The sequence below is a fragment of the Malania oleifera genome, chromosome 10 (genome assembly GCF_029873635.1).
Source record: "Malania oleifera isolate guangnan ecotype guangnan chromosome 10, ASM2987363v1, whole genome shotgun sequence".
Taxonomy (NCBI): domain Eukaryota; kingdom Viridiplantae; phylum Streptophyta; class Magnoliopsida; order Santalales; family Ximeniaceae; genus Malania; species Malania oleifera.
The window spans coordinates 14,716,313-14,741,728 of NC_080426.1; the positions used below are offsets into that span (position 1 = coordinate 14,716,313).

Consider the following 25,416-nt stretch of genomic DNA (forward strand, 5'->3'; position numbering starts at 1 on the left):
ACCATATTATGAATTAATAATAATTGATGATACAAAATTGACAGGACAATAAAATTGACTATTTGAATGTTAAATTATGTTTGGGAGCATGAATTTAAATTTAGGTGGCTTTCGACAAAATTAAATACAATTTTATATTACATTTTCTTCATATTCACACAAATCCTAATCTAAGGCCTCTTCCAAACTTATGTTAGGTGATCTTTTTGGCATTTAATTAGAGTTTTAGGTTAAATTGTAAAGTTGAAGAAATTAGTGGATTTTTATGATTTTAACCTTCTTTAACAAAAATGTGATAGAAAGATAGATTTTGTTAATTGTGATGGTTAGAATGTCTTTTCACACTGAGTCAAAATTAGTAGATCGATTTATAACAAAAATGTTAGTGGATTTGATTGATTTTAACCCTTGTTATTGTTGTTGTTATTGTTATTCAAATTTCAACACTTTGGCGACTTTTAGCAAATAAAGTAAAAAATTCTCATTAAAATGTATCATGCGCGTTTAAAATATTTCTTAAAAAAATATAAAATATCCAAAGTAAGTATAAAGTGTTAAAAGAAATACCAGAGATTAAATACATGTTTTGGAATGTATAGAGAATGTCGGTATCCGACACAAACACGACATAATATTTGTGAATATTATGTGTTTTGAAAATAAAACACATGATTTGTTCGGTAGTGAAGAAATTACAACCATTCATGAAAGTGCAAGGGAATGTATGTTCTAAATAAAAATGAGTTTGAATGATTGAATATCACTAATAAAGCCAATTGCTAACTAACAATTTGCTGGTACACCACATTGAGACGATATAATTTGTTATTCAACCTACTTAAAAAACGACAATGTTTGTTATCCATTGTTACAACTATGTAAGATAATAATAAGACAATAATATGAATTTTTTAATATTGATTGACAATGTTGTCGTGTTCGATGTCGTCAATTTTCACACGACACAATCCATCCAACAAAAATTCTCAAAGCAATAAATGAAGTATTACGAATAATTTAAATATAAATAAACATACATTAAAAATTAAGGGTTTTTTTTAAAAAAAAAAGTTTTTTTGAGCATAAAACCAATGCCTTCACGCAAAAAACCTCGTCTAATAACAAAATTTTCAAAAATTTCTTTGCAATCAATTTTTTTAGTTTTGAATTTTTTTCTCTTTATAATTTTTTATAAAAAAAAATAAAATTGTACAAATGATCAATTGTCAATTACTAAAACTTGATATATATATATATATATATATATATATATATATATATAGATATGTTGTGTTCGCACACTACCTAACCTTTTCGATAAAGTGATCATTTAACATGGTATCAGAGCTTTTAACCAAGATTGTAAGTTTGCCTCTCCCCATACTGGTAAAATGATAGGTATCAAATACTATTAATGAATAATATGCTCACTCATACATGTGTATACAAAATATTTTCTCATATTTTGAAAAAAAAAAATTAGATATAGTGGGGATATGTTCATATTAATTAGTACGTTGGGGACCAATATAATTTAACATGTGTCTGTATTTTAACTTAATTAGATAATTATAATTATTTTAAAATTATAAATATATTAATAATTTCTCATGTTTTGGAGATAAAGCAAGCGAGTACATAATATAATTAAAACAGGAAAATAATTTATGACTACTGTTATGCAAAAATTAATGCAGCTGAATTTATCTAAAATCTTTAATGCATTTTCAAGGATTAAGGAGTCGTCATATTTAAAAGCCCTCCATTATATCGCATACTCTCAGTCCTCTCCTCCTTTCTCCTTCTCCTCATCACAGCTCACTCAAGCAAAGAGAAGAAAGAGAAGAAAACATTAATACAGTACAGCAAAATCCCAGTGCATATTATAATAATTAATTAAAGGCATTAAACTCCTCGTCTTCTCTCTCTTTCTCTCCTGCTCTGGGGTGTGAACAGCGTATATGGGATCCACTCTGGCTGTAAAATAAATGCATGCAGGTAATGCAAAGACAAATTAAGAATTGTAAAGAGAAAAACGGAGTTGGGCTGTTTTTGGTGCGTAGCGGCTTCTGTTTCAGGCAAAGGGGAGTCCTCTGACAGGCGGGGCGGTTTCGGAGCAGTTCCGAAGAAATTCTCAGAAACAAACAAGAGCTAGAGGAGCGTTTCCCCGCCCAAACCCGCTTTTGCCTCATAATCTGTTGGCTTCATCTGCTCCCCCACTCCTCGTCCGACTTCACAATGCCCCTCCTCCTCCACTTTATAAGCCCCCCTCTCCTCCTCCTGCTTTCCCACACCACCGCTACTCCTCCATCCTTTCTCGAGGAGTAGTACTATACTCGATCTCCGGCCTCCATGGCTGACCCGCCAGCGGCGCACGGCGACAGCAGCTGCAGCAGCGGCGGAGGCTGCGGTGGAGGCGGAGGCGGAGGCGGCAGCCGCAAGAGGCCCGCGGAAGTAGGGAAGTACGCGAGGTACACGCCGGAGCAGATCGCGGTGCTTGAGAAGCTTTATGCGGAGTGTCCGAAGCCGAGCAACGCTCGCCGGCTGGCGCTCATTCAGGACTACCCTATATTTTCCAACGTCGACTCTAGGCAGATCAAAGTGTGGTTTCAGAACCACAGGTGCGTGAGATAATATGTAGAGTTATTTACTAATGATCCATTTTACGTTCTTGCAACAGTACTTAATGTGTGTGTGTGTGTGTGTGTATCTATGTTGGCTTGTGAAGCCTGTTGCTTAGAAGCTGACTGACTTTGTGTTTTCCTACCTTGCAACTCTAAACAGAGAAAGCGTCGACCAGGGTGGCTTGGGTTTTGGTCAGATCTTGCCGGGTCTTGTGTGTTTATTTCATGTTTTCCTATAGAAGCGTTGCCCATAAACCAAGTGGCCGTGTTGGTCCCAAAAAGGGGGAAAAAAAAAAAAGAGAGAAAGGGAAATGAGATTTAAGATCTCTCTCTCTCTCTCTCTCTCTCTCTCTCTCTATATATATATATATATATATATATATATATTAAATAATTTCTTCACACTCCATTCTTGGAAAAAATATCAACTGTACTTGAGGATATGTATGGACATTGCCTTGCCGTGCTGATTCAGTTTGTGTCTTAGCTTGTGCAGCTCTGCGGCGCATTGCAATCACGACCATAATTTCACCTAAATATGTAGTTTTAATATATATATATATATATAATCGGACACAATATTTTTGGGTTTCAAGGTTTTATTTTTCGTCAGCTTGACTTGTGCAAGTAAAAGGCTACCTTGAGCATAAAAGCTGCTTACCTATTTATATATCACCATTTTCAATATTGCGCATGATGGTTATGCATAATTTATTATTTGGTTTATCTTGGTGCATGCAGGTGCCGAGAGAAACAGAAGAATGAGACTACGCAACTTCAAACAGTGAATAAGAGGTTGACGGCAAATAACAAGTTGTTGATGGAGGAGAATGATCGTCTTCAGTCTCAAGTATCACAGCTGGTATATGAGAATGTGTGCATGCGGCAGCAACTGCACCATGTATGCCCAGTATAGTGCAACTCTAGTAATTTGTTACTATTTGATGTCTAATTTTCTTAAATGATATATAATCATTTAGGACTGCATTCAAATCGAGTTGAGCCTTACCATTTGCAGACTTGGCTTGTTTAATAAACGAGACTTTAAAATGGAGCTTACTTGGGCTCCTTAACTCAGGGAACTGAGCTCGACTCATTTATTAATCGAATTTGAAACAAGTCTAAACAAGTCAAGATTAATCTTGTTAAAATTTTAATTAACATATTTTGATATCGAAGTTCCATATTTTAATCAAATCAGAGGATTGGATTCATATGAATTGTTTTTGATACTTTTGAATCCCTTCCTTGCTCATGCTACAGTACAGCCTGCCTCCTTGAATTCCGTGATTCAGCATGCACGATTCATGTGATTTTAGGAGAATATTTTTCATTTTCTAATTTTTATAGTTTTCCAAAGAATTATAAAAATATTTATTTATTTTTAGATTCGTGTTAAAAAATTAAATATTAAAGAGTTTGTTTACATGTGCAAAAACAGTTTTTTTATTTTTTATTCCTAGATTTCAAAATAATTACAAAAAAGAATACTTGTTTTTCAATTTTTTTCCAAATTTATAATATTTACAATCTTGCATTTTTAATGCTTGAATATGGATTGGTATGGATTTATAAGAAACACTCTAATTATTCACGCAAATGTTCTAAACTCGCACACATACGACACAAAGTAAAATTTAAAAATTTAGAAAAACAATGAAATCTTTTTTTCAACTTTTCTATATAAATTGAAAAAATTTAAACATAAGGTGACATTTTTATAATTTATTTAAAATTAAAATAAAAAACTATTTTCACAAGCAAGTTTATTGTTGTTCATTTATTTCATAAAAATGATAAATTAGTTTACTTTTTTTGTAATTTTTGAAAAATTAAAATAGAAAATAGAAGCAGTTCTTCACAATATAATTGGACGAACCCTTATATTTTGTGCACGGGTTCCCAAGGGCGAAAGAAAGAATTTTGTGCGAGAAAAATAAACATGCTTTTTGAATATACAATTTTATCGTGAAAAGGAGTTAATTTAAGAGGATACAATTAATTAATTGCTTTTCTCCAATGTGAAAGCGTCCACTAGCTAGCTACTGCTACTATCTAGCTATTTTAATTGGGTGATGTAGTTGGAATGGAAACCCATATAAACAAACGAAGCCTTATGGAGAAGTTAATCACAGTTTACATGAATGGTAATAATTTACTTTTCATTTTTAACGCAGGAACCTGTAGCAGCCGCTCTCGCAAGCTGCGAGTCTCGAATTGCCACTCCACGACATTCATTAGTGTCTGCTAATAATTCCACAGGGTATCGTTGAACAAAATAAGCCCATCTTTTAAACTCTTAAGTACCCACGTCTCCTGCATGCATTTCAATTGTATATATAAGCTCCTGGTTTATTTCAAACTTCACATTTTGCAGACTCCTATCCATAGCGGAGGAGGCAAAAGGAAGGTTCTTGACCAAAGCTACAGGAACTGCTGTTGACTGGATCCAGATTCCCGGGATGAAGGCTAGTTATTTTATTTAATTCTTGATTTGAATGATTGAACAAATTTTTTTTTGTTTTTTTAAGAGGGCGGACCCTGCGGAGGAAAATGTGCAAACAGATAAACATAAAACGGAACAAGGACAAAACGAAATCAAAAGGACACATTAGACTCTTAAAATAGGAAGACAAATTTTGTCAAGACGTCTGAAGCCTCAAACTAGAACATGCATTGTTTGGGTGATTCTGTAAAAAAGGAGGTAAGTGATTGTCAAAGTTTATATATGTTTTCAGCCTGGTCCAGTTTCGGTCGGGATTCTTGGCATCTCAGGGGGCTGCAGTGGAGTGGGAGCGCGTGCCAGTTGTTTAGTATCTTTAGAACCTAAACAAGTAAGCTCTGGCATTTTAGCATTATGGTACCAGCTTCAGCATTCTTCTAAGTAGTTCTGATAAAATTGAGAATGAATGATGCAAATTCGATCTATATGGTCAAGTGAAATCATAGACGCAGTCTTTGTTCATTTGTTTGAAAGCGTTTAGCATATATCAAGGCACCCTTGTTTGTTAATTTATTTGAAAGCACTCAGTTTCCCCTTTTATTTGATTCTTAATTAATTGCTTGACAACTAATATTTTCATTCACTTTGTTTGGCAGATAGCGGATATTCTCAAAGACCGCCCGTCTTGGCTTCGAGACTGTAGGAAACAGGAAGTTTTTGCAAGTTTTCCGGCTGGAAACCGGGGCACAATTGAATTGATATACATACAAGTGAGTGAAAAGAATTGAAAGTTTTCTGCACTTTAATTTCTTCCTTTTGGTTTTGACAGCTGCACCTTTGTGGAGACTTTATTTTTTTTAGTAAGATCACTTTCCATCTTTCCCTTTCTGCTTAATACACTAACAATGGTTTTCAGATTTGTGCTCCATCTACACTTGCGCCTGCTCGTGACTTCTGGACCCTCAGATATTCTACGAGTTTAGAAGATGGTGGTGTTGTGGTAGGATCTAACTTGTGTTGCATTTGTCTGTCTTTTAATTTCGTAAGTCTTCATTGTGGTTGTCTTCGTGTATGCAAGTTGAGCGGTGTGTAGCAAATATTGGTGCTTCGTTTGTATGAAACAATGCCTCAGGCATTTGTCTATCAACAAGTACCTTTAATTTCTGAGAATCCAAAGAACTTTGAATTTCTATTATTTTTGAGAGATCGTTGTTTCATGACTACATAGCATTGACTCTAATGGTCAAGTGGGCTACTCAACTCTAAATGAGTCTTTCTTTAAAATTCATATGGTATTGTTTTTGGAGATCATAATCTTAAATGCTCATTGTTACAACTGCATCGACAATATTTGAAGGTATGTGAAAGATCGACGTCCGGTTCTGGTGTTGGTCCAAACCCACCGGCTACTTTAGAATTTGTTAGAGCCAGGATGCTGCCCAGTGGGTATTTGATTCGGCCATGTGAGGGAGGAGGGTCAATTGTCCGCATAGTCGATCACCTGGATCTTGAGGTTGGATTTCTGTCAATAGGCTTTTAAATCTTTTTTCATGATTACAACTTGATTAGCTCTATGTGATCTCCACAGGCAAGGAGCGTGCCTGAAGTGCTGCAGCCACTGTACGAGTCATCCCAACATGTGGCTGAGAAAATGACAGTTCCAGTAAGTGTTGATTGAAAATGGCAGTATTTTGAGGTCCCTGTAGCTTGTGAAATTGTGGTATTTACTGTTTAGAATTCTGGTGTTTGTGCATAAGGGTGTTTATATATAGTAACAAAAAATGATCCCATCATCTCCACTTACTCCTTTACATATGAGTTACTGATAGCCATAACCCAATGCACACGAGTTGTTCAATTTAAGAAATACTTGAGAGAAGGCTGCTGTCCAAGCATGAGAGAAGGGCAGAATATCGTTAGAATCATAGGGTATGGTTATATAATTTGAAGCTAATTAGGGCATTTGAGTGTTGGTGGGTTGGTATGCACCTTCAATTTCAAGTTAAAATGAGTTTGAATATCTACTTATATATATCCTTTCCAAACTTAAAGAATTCAACCAATTTTGAAGGAACTAATCAAGCCTTTTAAAAAAAAAAAAAAAAATCTCTGAAGGCACTGCACCATCTTAGGGAAATGGCGGAAGGACTCAGCAGTGAGGTAACGCATGCTATGGCCAAGCAGGCTGCTGTTCTTCGATCTTTTAGACAACAATTGAGTCGGTAATTTCTATTTTCCTATTAGGTTTTCCACTTTTTTCTTCTCCTACTTCATTTATATTTTATCTACATTGATAAACTCCTATTAGCATTGAAGTGTTTATCGTATTGGAAACTTTGTTAATTTTCATGGGTCCATCCATTCATTTTTTTTTCATTGATTTTTTATAGGGACTTCAATGACGCTATAAATGGATTCCACGATGATGGCTGGTCGCTGCTCACTAGTGATGCAACTGAAAATGTTATGATATCTATCAACTCAACCAAGGAGTTGAGCTCTCTTGGAAGCTCAATTGATGCTTCTTCATTGCCCATAAGAGTTCTGTGCGTGAAAACCTCCATTCTACTTCATGTGAGTTGTAAACACTTGACTTTTAATTATTTTCACATTTATTATCTGGATTGGGGAAGGCATCTAGGCGGCATTCTTTTCCTGAAAATTACGATCTTGAAATGTTGCAACTCTTTGGGAGTATGTGGTTTTTGCTTATCATCATAGTTCCTAATGTTGCCAAATATCTTTAGATATGTAATACCATGTTCAATCCAATAAAATTCACAAACCCAATTGGGGAATTAGTCATTACTTTGGGAGCTTTTGCTAGGTTTTTCTGATTCTTAGTAATTACCAAAATTGATGTTGAGTTTTAGTTATTGGTCAAAAATTTTCCCTTTCTCAGTCGAATATAATCTCACATACTAAAGATATCAACGCACCTTATGGGCTATGCCTAAAAATTGCCACCTGTCTTATGTACGGTAGGCTAGAGTATCTAAAATTTACCTTATTATGGATTCCTTCAGTACACAACATCTAAAAGATATGAAAGTGGTTATGTTGATGTTACAAGAATCTGATGGTCTTTCTTGATCCCAGCTGAATCTGATTACTACCTTGAATTAGAGTGGATTTGTTTTCTTTTCAGATAATAAATTTGGCTTGAAGAATGATGTTATTTTGAATGATTACTTTGCCAGAACATTGAACCCCCGTTGCTAATTCGATTCATGAGGGAGCGTCGCTCTGACTGGGCTGATTGCAGTGTTGATGCGTATTCTGCCGCGTCACTGAAAACAGGCTCATTTGCATTGTTGGGATTGAGCCCTACACAGTTTTATGGCAACCAAACCATCATGCCACTTGGTCAGACATATCAAAATGAGGTCTGTGTGTGCTAAATTTTAATCTATTTTTAGCTTTCTGGAATAGTATTATGAATTATACGGCAACAATAGAAATTCATTAAGTTATCAACAGCGAGAAAAATTTAAGTGTTGTTTTTCTTGTGTTCATTCTTTCGTGGAATGTACCGATGATATGGCCCATTATTTCAATAAAAGAATGCTTGCAGCAATGATGAACATAACAGATTGTCTTCTGGTTAACACCAGATATGCCCTTCTTTAAAGTTTTGTTAGAAAAATTTGCAATTTGCATTGATAAATATGGACAGATCCCATCAGACATGGAATGTTACTACTTCTGGAGTGTGTATATTCACTTGATAGTCAATGCTTCAATTATATGTTAATTAAATCATTTTTTTATGTTTTCAAATTATTTTGACTATAATCCTTATATGCACCACAGATGCTGGAAATCGTTCAACTCGAACATCGTGGTGTTAGCCAGGAAGAGGGTGTTCTATTCAGGAATATTCGTCTTTTGCAGGTGCTATCTCCAATCATTACTATAGTTAAGGAAATCTTGCTCGCAGTTATTGTGTTTCTTATTGCATTAATGCATGCGCATACACCTCCTGTTCATGCATAATATTGCTTCAGTCAACAGTTGATATCTGAAAAGAATGTTGCTTCAGTTTTAGTTGAACAGAATGGTTTATAAATTTGATAGAAACATCGCCAAATCTTGCCTACATCTTTCCACGAATGGTTATTCAATTTTCTATGATTCATAATAATGGCTAGTGGGACTTTAGGCTTGCTGTTTTTGCCATTGTTGATGTATCCTTCAGTTTGCAAGCACACGGGATCCTGATATTTGATTTATCGCAGATTTGTAGTGGAGTAGACGATAGTGTTGTTGAAACCTGCTCAGAGCTAGTTTTTGCCCCGGTCAATGACATGTTTCCAGATGAGGCTCCATTGATATCCTCAGGTTTTCGGATCTTGCGGTTGGATTTGAGAACAGTTGAGTTACAATGCATTTTTCCTGAGCATAACTTATCAGCTTATTATTATACAGCATCTTACTCATAATTTATCAGCTCACTGTTACACATTTATCTTAGCCATCTGAAAGTTGGCTGGATGGATGGAGCAAAATAATGATTATTTGTTCTCAAGTTTCATTTAGTCTATTGCCTTTGATGTGCCCTTGAATTCACATATTTGACCATGAAGCAGAATTGGTTTCACAGTTTTCACTTCACCTGGTATTCAACATGAGATCTCTGAAGTTGGACTTCTAAATGCTATAACTATGTTGATGATAAGGAACCTCCCTTTTTTCTTTTTTTTTAATTATTTGTTTTTTATTTTTTTTTACACTAAAACCCCAAATTTATTGATAGCTCTAACAACATGACACATAAGGAACCTAGTGATGCTTTATCTGCTTCCAATGTTATACAAAAAACACTCTTTAAATTCCATTTATTAATGATTATTTTTGCAGAGCGATAGGCAGGACATGCTTGCACAACAAAGGTTGGATCCAGCATCCAGCCTTGAAGAGCAAGCTACTTCAGGACAAACGGCTGGAAGCACAACTTCATCGGATACTTCACGCTCACTGTTGACTATTGCCTTCCAATTCCCTTTTGAGAGCCATGCTCAGGAGAATGTTTTGACCATGGCTCAACAGTACATCCGCAATGTAGTCTCCTCAGTGCACAGGATAGCCACGGCAATAGTACCTCCTGGATTGAGCCCGCATGCAGCACCAAAGCTAACTCCATGCTCTCCAGAAACCCTTACCCTTGCATATTGGATCTGCCACAGCTACAGGCAAGTTAATGCTTATATGACAGAAGTGCGAAACATGAAAAAAGCTAGTCTATTCATAAATCTTCGATTATTGGACCACTCAATTTTCACCAACAATGTAGATAAAATGATAATAATAAATTGCTCCAAATAGGAAAAATAGCTGAACTGAAACAAAATAAATTAATAGAACACGATAAATTTAGAATCTGTGGTTTTTACTGTACGTGCGCAGCTGCCTTTAGCAGCTTCGGCATCCACTCTGATACCAGTAAACAAAAAAGGGATTTCTGTGATTGAATATGTACACTGTCCAATATTGTCTAAACCCAAATCATCTTGTGTTAAGCTCAGGCTTGTAACATCTTGAAATTGATACCTTTTATTTTGATAAGGCAAAGTTCCTAAGCTGTATTTGTATAACTACGAGTTCACGATTTCTTTGTTTCCTTTTTTGGTTTTTTCTAGGGTTCACCTAGGAGCTGAATTGCTTAGTCCCAATTGCCTGGCTGGTGGTGACCCGATACTGAAACTGCTCTGGCATCATCCCAATGCGGTTGTGTGTTGCTCATTGAAGGTAAGATTTCAGAACCTTGGCCAAAGGAGGTTATCTCTCACAAATCACATGTGTTTAACTCTATGTTTCTCCAAAGAACTTTGTTGACCTTTGGCGTGTCATGATTTTTCCAATCTCATTTGTGCTTATTCCTTCAGCCATACATCACATATATATATATATATATATATATATATATATATATATGCATATGGAATGCTTTTTGATAGACATGTGATAGTTAATTATGAGCTAAACAATCTGATCCATATTGAATTGACTTTAATTGGTATGGCTGTTGTGATGTGCAGCTGCTTCCTGGTTTCGTATTTGCCAACCAGGCAGGGCTGAACATGCTGGAGACCTCACTATTGACTCTGAAGGGTATCACACTGCATAAGATATTTGACGACTCTGGATGGAAGGCAGTCTGTGCTGTAATTCCAAAAATAATGGAGCAGGTAATTAAGATGGACAATATTTTCTTTTCTGCTGCTAATTTGTTTAGGTTGAGATCATCTATGGTAATGCAAATATTAAAAGCAAATTGTTTCATATGGATTAAACCATTAACCATGCAGTTTATGAACCTCATGTGCTCTCACTGTGCAGGGCTTTGCGTTTTTACCTGGTGGGATCATTGTGTCAACCATGGGTCACCACGTTGCATATGAACAAGTAGTTGCGTGGCAAGTCCTCCGCCAGGATGGTGCTCTTCACTGCCTCGCCTTTGCTTTCATCAACTGGTCTTTTCTGTAAGTTAAATTATATTAGAGCAGAGAGACGTAGAGACGGAGAAAGGGTGAGTTTCCATGAGTGCTTTTCTCTAGGTAAACTCTTGCAAGTAATGCTGACAATTAAACTCATGTTCACCTTGTCCATTTATAAAAGTTAGATGTCGTTACCCTTTAGCTTGGGGGTGTCACTGACGTAATAATCCTTTTCTCTTGCCATGTGTGTGTGATATGATTCACTGGGGCAATAATTTTTCTTGGGCTTTCAGACAATGACTTCTTGCCATGTGCCTGGTCACAGTGCTCCTAGTCAACGTACACTGGAAAAAGAAGTTGGAATTAATTTCTAGCCCATTGTTAATTGAAAATCTCTTTCCCGGAGGGATCTTTCTCAAATAATGTGATTGTACTTGTTGTGAAGTTTTTACATAAGCTAAAAAATTCTTCTCTATTTTCATATTCAAATACAGAGTATATGTTTTGTATTTATATAATACAAGAATCAAGAATAAAGAAACTAACTAATCAGGCTAACTAATTAACTAATCTTCTCTTCTTCTAATTTAACTTGTGTAGCTTTGGATTTCAGTTCCAACTGTTCAATTCTTGAAGCAATATTCCAACACCCCCCCTCAAGATGAGCATGTATGTTGTGAATGTTTATCTTGCGAAGATTATGATGAAAAGGAAGTGAGCTGAGAGGCTTTGTAAAAATATCTGCGAGCTGTAATCTTGATGGAACATGAAATAGCTTTATGATATTTTGTTGGAGTTTTTCACGAATGAGATGGCAATCAATCTCTATATGCTTGGTTCTCTCATGTTGAACAGGATTAGTAGTGATGGACAAAGCTGATTTACTATCAGTATAAACCAAGGCTGGCTGCTGATGAATAATATGTAAATCATGTAGTGCATACAAAATCCATTGAAGTTCACAAGCTATTGAAGCAAGAGCCCTGTATTCTGCTTCAGCTGAGGACCTGCTGATAGTAGCCTGCTTTTTACTCTTCCAAGAAATTAGGGAATCACCCAAGAAAATAGCAAAACCAGTGACACTCCTTCGAGTATCGATACATCCTGCCCAATCACTGTCAGAGAAAGCCTTGAGCTGTAGTGTTGAAGAAGCTGGGGAGAATAACCCTTGACCAGGAGTTGCCTTTAAATACTTGAGAACTCGTATGGCAGCAATAAAATGACTAACAGCTGGTTTATCTAAAAACTGACTTAGAACCTGAACTGAAAAAGCAAGATCAGGTCGAGTTAAGGTTAAATATAACAGTTTCCCAATTAATCTTCTATAGGCTGAAGGATCCTCATGGAAATCATCATCTGCAGCAGTAAGTTTTAAATTGGAATCCATGGGAAAAGCCACTGGTTTAGCACCAAGAACTCTAGCTTGTTCAAGTGTATCCAGAATAAATTTCCTTTGACAAACAGATATACCAGTTCTACTTCTTGCTATTTCCAAACCCAGAAAGTATTTGAGTTCCCCCATGTCTTTAATTGTAAACTTGTCATGGAGAAAAGATTTAAGCAACTGAATTTCATTTAAACTATCACTGGCCAAAAGAATATCATTTACATAGACTAATAAAGCTATGAAAGATGATGTAGACTTCTTGATAAACAAAGAACAATCAGAAGTACCTTGAGTAAAGCCATAAGCAAGCAATGCTGTGGATAATTTAGCAAACCACTGCCTAGATGCTTGCTTCAAACCATATAAACTCTTTAAAAGTTTACAAACTTTATTTTCTCCTTTGACAACCAAACTACGGGGCAAGTCCATGTAAACTTCTTCATTCAAGTCACCATGTAAGAATGCATTGTTAATATCCAACTGGTGAAGATGCCAATTTTTAATAGCAGCTATAGCAAGTAATAACCGAATAGAAGTTATTTTTGCTACAGGAGAAAAAGTGTCGAAGAAATCTAACCCTTCTTGTTGAGTGTAACCTTTAGCTACTAATTGAGCTTTGTACCTTTCAATAGTTTCATCTGCCTTATACTTAATTCGAAATACCCACTTACAACCAATGGTCTATTTATGAGGAAGAGTTACAAGTTCCCAAGTTTTATTTAATTCCAAGGCATTTAATTCATTTTGCATTGCAGCTTGCCATTCAGGTATTTGAGCAGCCAATTTGTAAGTTTTGGGTTCTTTAGAAGCTGAAATGGAGACTAGAAAAGCTTTATGAGAAGGAGATAATTGTTTTTCAGAAAGATAATCAGATATGGGATATGGAATACCTTCATTAGAAAAACAATTAGCAAGATCAGATGAAGAGGTTGCAAGTGAAACCTTGGAAGCTGTATCACAGTAAAAATCCTGCAAATAGCTTGGCTGTCGTGTAATTCTTGAAGATTTTCTGAGTTGTGGTGAAATAATATCTGGGATGGGAACATTGTTCAAAGATGTTAGATGATTGTTGGTTGAATGTGAAGAGGATGGAGAGGTTTGATTAGAAGAATAAAAAAAACCAAATGTAGAAGCTGATGGAGGGAATAAGAAAGAATGTGATTCAGGATTAGGTGAAAAAACCTTAAAAGGAAAAATATTTTCAGAAAAAACTACATTTCTTGAGATGAAAACTTTATTAGTATTAAGGTCCATTCATTTGTAACCTTTTATGTCAGAAGGATAACCCAAGAATAAACATTTGGTAGATCTTGGATCAAATTTATGTCTATGGGTTGTAAGTGTTGATGCAAAACAAAGGCAACCAAATACTTTGAGATGAGAAAGATTAGGAGGTTTATCAAAAAGCATTTCAAATGGTGCTTTGTTGTTAAGAAGTGGAGTTGGAATTCTTGTTTATAATGTGAGCTGCAGTTAATACACAGTCACTCCATAAAGTTAAAGGCATATTTGCTTGAAACAATAAGGCCCTGGCAGTGTTTAATAAATGTTGGTATTTTCTTTCCACAACTCCATTTTGTTGTGGAGTTTCCATACAACTTCTTTGATGTATAATGCCATGGTCATTATAGAATTGAGTTAAAAGAAATTCAGGACCATTATTTGATCTCACTATTTTAATAGGAACATTGAATTAGGTTACTAACATTGTGCCAAAATTTTTAAGGATAGAAGAAACTTTAGATTTCATCTTGAGCATGTATACCCAAGTACAACGAGTATGATCATCAACTATAGTAAGAAAATACTTGAAACCAGAATAGGAAACAACATTGAATGGTCCCCATATATCACAATGGATCAAATCAAATTTGTTATTTGAACTAGACTGAGATACAGGAAATGAGAGTTTTCTTTGTTTTGCTAAATGACATACATCACAAACATGTGTGGTATTAAAAGATATGGATGACTCCAGCTGTTTAAGATAAGGTAACCTTGAGTTGGAAACATGACCAAGTCTGTAGTGCTAGGTATCTAATTGATTTTGGGTAATGGTTGAAGCCAAAGATGAAGAATGAAACTTGGCTTGATTGTGAGTAGCAGCCTATGAAGGAACTTGAGATAAATGGTACAGTCCATGTTTCTCAAATGCAATCCCAATCATCTTCTTTGTTAATTGGTCTTGTAGAAGGCAATATGAGTTAAAGAAAGAAACACAAATGTTAGATTGTTTTGTTAGTTTAGAAACAGACAACAGATTGAATGAAAAATAGGGAACACACAACACATTATGTAAAGACAGTATATTTGAAATGCAAATACTGCCAATGTGTGAAGTTGGAACAGAGTTTCCATTTGGCAAATTTATGGAAGTGTTGATTGGTGTAGGTGGAGAAGAATATAATGAAGGTGAACATATCATGTGATCTGTTACACCTTTATCTAGAATCCATGAATGTACATTTTGCAGAGATGAAGAAACTGAATAACAAAAATTCGAAGGGTTACCAGAAAATTGAGAAGTAACAATCTTAACAGCCGGAGAAGATGTTTGATGAGATATTGGAGATGAAGTAGAGTTTGCAAGTGCTAGCAATTTATTGAATTTCTCAGATGTAAAAGAAAACTTTGGATCCTCATTACTCTGTTGAAGAGAGAACTTAGGAGTTGTCATGGCAACATGTGCAGTAGGTGGCTTCCTTTTTCCTTTTCGTCCAGTCCAGCCAGGAGGAAAACCATGAAGATGAAAACATTTTTCTATTGTATGTCCATTGTATCCACAGTGTGTACAGTATAGAGAAAATCTCTTCTGTTTATCCTTTGAGAATTTCAAAAAACCAGATGGCTGAATGTTTTGTTTGGCAATCGAAGCATGAGTTTCACTGCTGACAACATTATTTAGTTGTCTTTGACTTTCCTCTTGAAGTAGTAAAGAAAATACTTTGGTCATACTTGGTAATGGTGAAATCATAAGCAATTTGCTTCGAATTGGAGCATAGGAATCATTCAGACCAATCAAAAATTTCAACACATAATCAGATTGCTGTCTAACCAGCAAAAAATCAAACAGGTTGCAAGTACAAGTTGCCATTTTTCCACAGCTACATGTAGGGAATGGTCGGTAGTTAACATACTCATCCCATAATGATTTGAATGAATTAAAATACTCAGTAATTGATAAAGAACCCTGAGTAATAGAACTAAGAGTTTTTTCAAGATGAAAAACTCTCGGACCATTACTTCATAAGTATCTTGTTTTCAGCTCATTCCAAAGATCAACAGCAGATGTAACATAGAGAAGACTATTTCTTATTTCCTTGGAAATGGAATTCATTAACCATGAAAGAACTAGATTGTTTGCACGCAGCCATGCAATATGGAGAGAACACTGATTTATAGAAGGAGCAAGAATCGAGCCATCAATGAATGCTACCTTATTTTTAACTGTTAGAGCAATGGTGATTGACCGACTCCATGCAATGTAATTATCACCATTAAAAATTTCAGAAACCAGTAATGCACCAGGATTATCACTTGGATGTAAGTAATATGGACTGGATGAATCATCAGAAAGATTGATCATGCAATGAGAATTTTGAGAACTGGTAGAATTATCAGCAGAAGTCATATTTGGAATTTCTCCAAGAAATATAAAAAAATTGTAGAACAAAGAATTTATCTTTGTAAAGACCAGAGATAAAAGCAATTTACTTGAGGCTTTGCAATTTGATACCAGAATAATGCCGAGACAGAATACTAATCTATCAGCTTCTCTTAATCAGGGTTAGAATTTTTTGAATATTCTTACTGCTCAGAATTTGGAGGCGCAAGTGTGGCTAAAAACAGAGCTTTCATGGTTTCTTGAAACTTAAAAAAAATTGCGGAAGGGAAGCATTGCTCTGATACCATGTGAAGTTTTTACATAAGCTGAAAAATTCTTCTCTATTTTTATATTCAAATACAAAGTATATGTTTTGTATTTATATAATACAAGAATCAAGAATAAAAAAACTAACTAATCAGGCTAACTAATTAACTAATCTTCTCTTCTTCTAATTTAACTTGTGTAGCTTTGGATTTCAGTTCCAACTGTTCAATTCTTGAAGCAATATTCCAACACTTGTCTCTAGTTTTCCTAGTTCTGTTGATGATTGTTATTAAGCCTTTCTGCCTGGAGTATGCTTAGGTTTAACTGTACTTGTTTCTAGATTCATCCTAATTTTGATTCTGTTTGTTTTTAATTGAGAGCTTTGGCCTCCTTCTCGGTGTATGTTTCATATTTTTCTGTATATATTCCATTTGATCAATATAATTTACCCATTACTGATAAAAAAAACAGATAAAGAGATGACAAAACTAAACACAGTTTTTATCTAATATTCATAATATATTAATTTCACAAGAAAAAATACCATAACTTTATTTTCCACATATTCATTTAATCAATAATATAAAAATACTGCTATAATTTATTCTCTTTACCTAACTTCTTGAGAGATTCGTTAAAACCCATATCCTATGCCCCTAGCGCCCGAAACTCAAATCCTATAATTCGCATTTTTCCTACATTAATTAACTCATTTTCCAAAATAATACCCATATAACCTTCCCTAAGCTCCATATACTTCAAATTAACATTCAAACTAATATTTAACACTCTTACCTGATTTCTTAAATTATGCATGTAGGGTTCCGAAATTACACTTGCGACGCTCACCTAGGTCCTGAATTCCAAAAACCCTACTTCAACTTCAGAATGCCTAATATTCTAACATTTCTAAATCAACATTAATTAAATAATAATTAGCTTCTTAATAACCTCCTTATCCCAATTTTGGGGTTATACCTACGACGATTTCACGAGAAATCTGCTCCGTTAGACTTGTAGAGAATTATCCCTAGATTCTCGTGGTGGTGTCTGATCGTCAATTGAGCTTAAAATTTACAAGAAATTGAGGTAAAAGTGAAAATTTAGTTTACCCTAAGAGATACGCCTACGCCGCTCCTACAACCAATCTGCTTTGGTAGAAATAACGATAGCGAAAAATGGAGTCCAATGGTATTTTCTGATTTTCGATCGGGCGAGTATCCGTTTGAAAAAATAAGGAGAGAGAGAGAGAAAGAGCGCGAGAGGTCAGAGGGCGTAGCTTCTCTTTTTTTTTTTCCTTTCTGTTGTTTCTTCCTTCCTTTAGGAAGGATGGTTGTTATATATATATATATATATATATATATATATATATATATATATATATATATATGTTAATATTATAAAATAATATAATATTATATCATTTTAATTAATAAAATTTTAAATTAAATTAATTTTTTTAAAATTTAATTTTAATTTATAATTAATTTTTTTAAAATTTAATTTTAATTTATAATTAATTTTTAAAATTTTTTAATTAATTCTTTTATAAAGAAATTTTTTTAGAATCATCCCACTAATCTTACATAATAATTTTTGAGATTATTACATATAATTTTTTAATTTTTTTAAATTTTATCATTTGAAAAAGTTGGATCCCCCACATGAACTGGACCAACCTAACAATTGCATGACAAAGGGATATCTTTGGCTATCAAACCTAATGTTAAATTAAGATAATAGAAATATTTTATTTATCACTTAATAACACATGCATACTATCTCAGTGTTTTGTGCATGTTGTATTATGTGCATTACATAGTCATATAAAGTGGTAAGTGTAAAATTATGCTTGGTTTGCGCAATGAAATAGAATAGGAAATGAATAAAATAAAATTTTGAATGTAGAGCTAACATGAAAAAGTCAACTAAAAAATTTGATTTTATTTATTATTAGGTACCAAACATGCCACAACTATAATGTTTGAATGGTAAGTATGTACTAGTGAACAAATAAATATATAATATTTATTATAATAAGCCTATAAATATGTATTTAGTAGACTCTTAAAAGAATAAATACATTCATTAAATTTGTGGGTTGATTCGTGGGTTAATTGCATGCTAATTCATTACATTCCAAACTATAATTTTTTAATAATTTTATTAGTAAAATCATGAAATATGTATATTGCACAATACTTTAAATAAAAATTTTTTTTTTAAAGAAGGGCGGCATCTTCATTTATTTATTGATAAACCCTCACTTTTAGCGGAGGAATACTATGGTTACAAGATAATTAATAGGAGAAATAAAAGACAAAACTATAAAAGGCCTCCCAAAATAACAACACCAACAATCAGCCAAAATAGGATTACATGTCCAAGCAAAACAAAACAAAACAATGACCTACAAAACAAATCTCAAGCAATAAAACAAACAAAAAATAAAGAACATAAAACATAAACCAAAACTAACAGGAAATCAGCTAAACATATCTCATATAAGTCGTACCCATCTTCTCTAGTTTATACAACACATTGATAACTCTAGGGAGTTGACTATTATTTGTAAACAAACTATTCCTCTCCATAGCACCTTGACGAGTCAGGGCATCTACCACTTTGTTCCCTTCTCTATACCAATGCTTTATCGAAAAGTCTACTCCCTCCAATAAACCGATCAGCTGCTCCCAAAAATCCCACAAATACCACAAGGAACACTTACTGGATCTTATCTAATTTACAACAATATTCGAATCACATTCAATATCAATACTAGTATGATCCAAATGTTTTCAAATCTTTATTCCCTTCAACACAGCTCTCAATTCAACTTCATTATTTGAACAAGAACCAAAATATTTTGAAAAACCAAAAAACAAAAGAACCTGTATGGTCTCTAAGGATGCCACCACCACCCGCCGGCCCTGAGTTCCCCAAGCTGCTCCCATCCAAATTTAGTTTCAATCACTTGCCCCGGTTTTAGCCATCTCACACATTGCATAGTTATACTTCTTTTATTCACAATTTGCACTTCCAGATTCTGAAATATCCGAAAATCAACATCCTTTAATTGAGTCATTCATGTCATATTCTTACTCAAAACCCCCATCCAATACTTAATAGACAGCTACACATCTGTAGTACTCTCCAATTTTCCCTCCATTTGAGCCGCACATCTCCTTCTCCACAGCTTCCAAACTACTAAATAAGGAATCAAACCCATCAATGATCCCATTTGAGAAAATCTGGAAGCCCTATTAAACCACATTTAGACTCTTTCTTTCCAACTTTGTTGTCTAAGGAAAGGAGCACCTACCTCTACTGAAACCTTCCTCCAAACCTCAGTAGCAAGGTCTCCCTTATTTAACACATGCTTCATATTTTCTGGTTGCCTCATCTCATAACAATTACACGCCGAAACCAGCGAAACCTCCACCCATCTCACCTTTTCATCAACACTTAAGCACTCAAAAGCAGCCTTCCACATGCAGATAGTAATTTTCTTCGGCAACCATTTATTCTAAACCCACTTTGCCCAATTAAACTTTGGAGCTTTAACTCTGATAACATCCTATGCAGGCTTTGTATTAAAGTAACCATCCTTTTTCGGGAGCCATAGCAGTAGGTTCGAAGAGTTTATAAGATTTCCCACCTTTTCCATCACTTCTTCCGCTTTATTATACCCCATAATCCTCTGCAAATTTTTCACATCTCACGCATTATTGATAACCAAATCTTTTAATTTGATATGTAAATGTGCACCATTTGGATAATCTGTAAACAAAGGTCATGAATCTAGAAACTTATTATACCACAATTTTACATATCCTTCTCTAACCTTCCACTTAGATTTACTTAATAGTTTAGGTATACCCTGCAAGACTTTCCTCTAAAAGGAAGAATCCGATCCATGCGATATGCAAAGAGCAATATGTCCTCCTTAAACATATTTAGCTTTAAAAAATCTAACTTATAAAGAATTTTGCATTAATAAATGCCAACCAAACTTCATGAACAAAGACCGTTGCACTTCTGAAATGTCCCTTACTCCTATGCCCCCCTCCTCTACAGGAACACACAATTTCTTCCAAGCCCTCCCTTTCATTTTTTCTTTTCCATCCTTAAATCCCTAGAAAAAAGAAGCAAACATACCTTGTATCTTTTTAATCACTAGTTTTGGTACATTTAGAACAGCTAACAGATGCAATGACATACTTGAAAGCACATGTCTCAACAAAACATGACGACCTCCTTAAAACAATAGTCTACTTTTCCAGCCCTCAACTCTCTTACTGATTTTTTTGGATTAAAGGGTCAAAATGACAACCTTTCAATTTACTATCCACTATTGGCACACCCAAATACGTAAAAGGAAATTTACCCTCAATAAAAACCAGTCTCTTGAAGAATTTCTCCTTTCCTCTTAACACCCAACTTGTTTGAGAAAAAAATAGCTGATTTATCTTTATTCACCCTTTGGCTAGTCCAGTTTTCATACTCCTTAATCACCTCCATTAACTGACTAACAAATTTTTTTCCAGCATTAGCAAAAATAACAACATCATTCGCGTACATTAAATATGATATAATAGGTGCACCACACGGGTGTGCAAATGGTAAAATCCGCTTCTTAGATAACTTTTTTTGAATTAATTTAGAAAGAATTTATTCCATGATGATGAAAATATACGGCGAAAACAGATCCCCTTGCCTCAAGCCCCTTTTTGACTTGAAAAAACCTCTATAAGTGTCATGCATCACGACAGAAAACCATGGAGTGGAAATACAATTCTAAATCAACTTACAAAACCAATTTGAAAAACCAAGAGCCCGAAAAATTTGATCTACCACCTGCCACTCCACTCGATCATATGTTTTGCTCATATCAAGCTTTAGCACTATATTACCTCTTCTCACCTGCCTATGTAATAATTTTTTCATCTCTTGAGTAAGCGTTATATTTTCAAAAATACTCTTCCCTTTCACAAAAGCACCTTGTTCTAAAGATATTAAATTACCCATCACCAACAAAAGCTTACCAACAAGGATTTTGGAGAAAATTTTATAGATTACGTTACAAAGGCTTATCGACTGAAATTTATCAAAAGACTGAGGATCCTTTACCTTAAAAATAAGCACTATGTAAGAGGAACAAAAATACCGAGGCAACATATTACCTCTGAAGAATTCTCTTACCTCGTCCATCACATCATTTTTAATAATCTTCCACTAGGTAATATAAAAAGAAGACCCAAATCCATCCGGTCCTGGGCTACTATTCACAGAAATAGACGAAACAGCTTCATAGACCTCCTCCTCAGTCGGTTCTTCCCTCAGCTGACCTATAGACTCCTCTGAAACTACCGAATGGATGATATCTTCTAGGTTTGACCTTTGCACTGAACTATTTTGCCCCAAGAATTGCTCAAAATACTTCACAGCCTCATCATGGACTATCTGCATATTTTCCAACACTGAACCATCAGGAAACGTCATTGAATTTACACAAGAATTTCGCCTTTTTTGCGTAATCACAACATGGAAAAACTTTGAATTCTAATCCCCATCTATCAACCATTTCATCTTTGCTTGTTGCGCCAATCTAGCCTCTTTCCTTCTATACCAAACCTTCAATTCAGCCTTAGAAACAAGGAATTCTTCTTCAATTGATTTTGAGTATTCTGTCTGCAGTAAATTCTCATATTTTTTCACCCTTTCCTCCAACTCTTGAATAAAACTACCAATACGACCGAAAGTCTGTTTATTCCACACCCTAAGCCTTTGTTTTCTAGGAATGTGTTAATGATACGTATTTTTTTTATAATGAAAAATCAGCGTACCGGCTGAGATTTTTTTATATGTTTTGCCGGCGTACGGGTCGTACTATGTGTATGATTTGCCAGCGTACGGACTGAGCTATGGATATATTTTACCGGCGTACGGGCCGTGTTATGGATGTTATTTACCAACGTACGGGCTGAGCTATGTACATGATTTGCCGGCGTACGTGCCGAGCTATGGATATGATTTGCCAGCGTACGGGCTATGCTATGATATAATTTTTCGACATACGGGCCAAGCTATGGTAAAATGTGAAATACCGGCGTACGGGTTGATGATTTTTCATGATATATGTATATATGCAAAATGATATGATTGATCTGATAATTAATGATATGAGATATTCATGTATCATAGTTTCAGTATATGTTATATGGTATCAGAACCTGGTTGGCTTGGTCTAGGCTAACACTTGCACGATACCGTTGCTATGTGTCTATAGTCTTCATGATCATGATATTTGTGTTAACGCCGCTATACGGAGTGGTGTGAGATTGGATGATCGATGTGATTTATAAGAAGTGTGTGAGCGCCCCTAGTGTACGGATCAGGTCTAGCTAACCCATTAGACTTACAGACTGTACTTTTGACTTGGCAGTGGTCGGCCAACCATTGTCAGGTCCCGCCTTCGGGCCATACAACCCAATCATGTAGGGGTAATACATGACAACAGTCAGCTAACCTATCAGGAATGTTTTTGTATTATTATTATATGAGATGAAATATGTTTATGAAAATGCAGTATGTTCTGTCATGTTTTGATGATATATATATGTTTTCCCAGATTTGACATAACAGTTGCTGAATATGTTTTGTATGGTATATATATAACACGGAATACTCATGTTGCCACACACTGGTATTAGTTTATTTCCCTTACTGAGAGGTGTCTTACCCTAAAATTTTATAAACTTTTCAGGAGCCCTAAATAGGAGAGCGGAAAAAGCCCCGCTGATCTAGTGCTGCTTGTCTGTCCTCTTTGAAGGGTAAGTTTTAGTGGGACAGTTGAATTTTGTGGAAAATTTCCCTAAATCTTGTTTTTGGTATGTATATACTGAAATACAGTGGATATAGTGACTCTGGTATTTATGGTAATGTGATGGATGTTTTTGTATTTATAATATTGTGATCGTATGTTTCCTGCTGCTTAGGCTTCTGTTATGTGTTCTGATGTATCACTGGTACCCATAGGTCCAGGTGAATTATGATCTGCTGAGTTGAGGGTTTTGATTTTGTAATATGGAAAAAAAAATATGGAAATTAAGCAGGTCATCACAATCTGATCTACCACTTGCCACTCCACTCGATCATACGCTTTGCTTATATCAAACTTTAGCATGATATTACCTTGTAACGACCTGAAGAATAATGATATTTAAATAATAAAAGAAAGGGAAATGGAAATCGAAAACAGAAGGAGAAGCGTTCGTCGACGACATTGCATTTTGAAAAGGATAAATCCTGAGGAATTTTTCAGCTCCTCGTCGACGAATACAAAGGACTCGTCGACGAGGGTATAACAGGAGCTTGTCGACGAACTTTCTACGGGAATCGTCAACGAGGTGACGTGGCTCGTCGATGAGGAAATACCGAGGGGATGATTTTAGGGTTTTTGAATTTCATTGATGAAGGGGAGAGTTCATCGACAAATTTTGTATTGACCTCGTCAACGAGTTGACGTAGCTCGTCGACAAAGGCCACAGTTTAAATAGACTTAAAGTTCATTTTCGGTTGAAATTTTCAACGCAAATCTTTTCTCTCTCCTACCCTTCGGTCCCTCCTCCTTCTTTCTTCTATTTTGGGCTGGATTTTCACCGGTTCGACGATCTGAAGCCACCACGACGCTCTTGGAAAAGTTCTCTACAAGTTTTTCGGAGCGGATCATCGGTGGGGCTGAGTTGGAAACCATCCCAAATCCAGGGTAAGACTTTCTACTCAGTATTTGGTTATTTGACAGATGTAGGAATTGTTATACGCGTAGAAATATTGAACTTTAGTTTTGGGAAATGTTGTTTCCAAGGTGTTGAGTTGGGAACCCTGCGGGTGCAGGACAGATTTTCTTAGGGGCTTTTCAGGAATCAGGTAAGGGGATAAACTAAGCTAGTTTTTTTTTAAGAAAATGTATGTATATATAACATTTGATTTCAGGTAAGTAAATATGTCTATATATATATGATTTATATTTGAGGAAACACTATTGAAAATGATGGTATGTTGAATATATGAAAAACCTGTTAGTGTGGCATGAGTAGAAATTGTTATGAAATACTGTTTTCTAGGAATGTGTTAATGATACGAATTTTTTTTATAATGAAAAACCGGCGTACGGGCCGAGATTTTTATATGTTTTGCCGGTGTACGTGCCAAACTATGAATGTGATTTGCCAGCGTACGGGTTGTGCTATGATATGATTTGCCAGTGTACATGCCAAGTTATGGTAAAATGTGTAATACCGGCCTATGGGCCAATGATTCTCATGATATACGTATACATGCAAAATGATATGATTGATTTGATAATTAATGATATGAAATATCCATGTATCACAATTTCAGTATATGTTATATGATATCAAAACCTAGTTGGCTTGGTCTAGGCTAACACTTGCATGGTACTGTTGCTATGTGTCCATGGTCTTCATGATCATGATATTTGTGTTAACGCCGCTATACGGAGTGGTGTGAAATTGGATGGTCGATGTTGTTTTTAAGAAGTGTGTGAGCGCCCCTGGTGTACAGACCAGGTCTAGCAGACCCATCAGACTTACAGACTATACTTTTGACTTGGCAGTGGTCGGCCAACCATT

The 25,416-nt window shown here is 35.2% G+C and overlaps 2 protein-coding genes across 6 annotated transcripts in view; both read left to right on the forward strand.

Annotated features, from left to right (window-relative positions):
- The first annotated feature begins 2,215 nt into the window (after positions 1-2,215).
- LOC131165655 (homeobox-leucine zipper protein REVOLUTA-like) lies at positions 2,216-23,750 on the forward strand. 5 transcript variants are annotated; one of them, XM_058123628.1, is made up of 19 exons: positions 2,216-2,621; positions 3,366-3,525; positions 4,802-4,887; positions 5,002-5,092; positions 5,363-5,458; positions 5,724-5,837; positions 5,984-6,067; positions 6,425-6,580; positions 6,656-6,730; positions 7,183-7,289; positions 7,458-7,641; positions 8,268-8,453; positions 8,881-8,961; positions 9,306-9,440; positions 9,928-10,259; positions 10,707-10,815; positions 11,106-11,255; positions 11,407-11,596; positions 23,529-23,750. In XM_058123628.1, exons 1-18 carry the CDS (start codon positions 2,353-2,355, stop codon positions 11,551-11,553), a joined length of 2,562 nt encoding a protein of 853 aa, XP_057979611.1. In that variant the 5' UTR covers positions 2,216-2,352; the 3' UTR covers positions 11,554-11,596; positions 23,529-23,750. The 5 variants fall into 5 exon arrangements, with proteins under 5 accessions (XP_057979611.1, XP_057979608.1, XP_057979612.1 ...); XM_058123625.1 differs by lacking the exon at positions 23,529-23,750 and adding an exon at positions 12,105-13,086; XM_058123629.1 differs by lacking the exon at positions 23,529-23,750 and adding an exon at positions 12,360-13,000.
- Positions 23,535-25,416, forward strand: part of LOC131165654 (uncharacterized) — a 47,358-nt gene continuing 45,476 nt past the window's right edge. The window contains exon 1 of the mRNA XM_058123622.1: positions 23,535-23,595. The gene's annotated coding sequence lies outside the window, so the exon portion shown is untranslated. The remainder of the gene's footprint in view (positions 23,596-25,416) is intronic.

Coding starts and splice junctions, on each gene's coding strand:
- LOC131165655 (XM_058123628.1), top strand. CDS start 2,353: ATGGCTGACCCGCCAGCGGCGCACGGCGACAGCAGCTGCAGCAGCGGC. Junction 5,093..5,362: donor TCCAGATTCCCGGGATGAAG/GCTAGTTATTTT, acceptor ATATGTTTTCAG/CCTGGTCCAGTTTCGGTCGG. Junction 7,642..8,267: donor AAACCTCCATTCTACTTCAT/GTGAGTTGTAAA, acceptor TTACTTTGCCAG/AACATTGAACCCCCGTTGCT.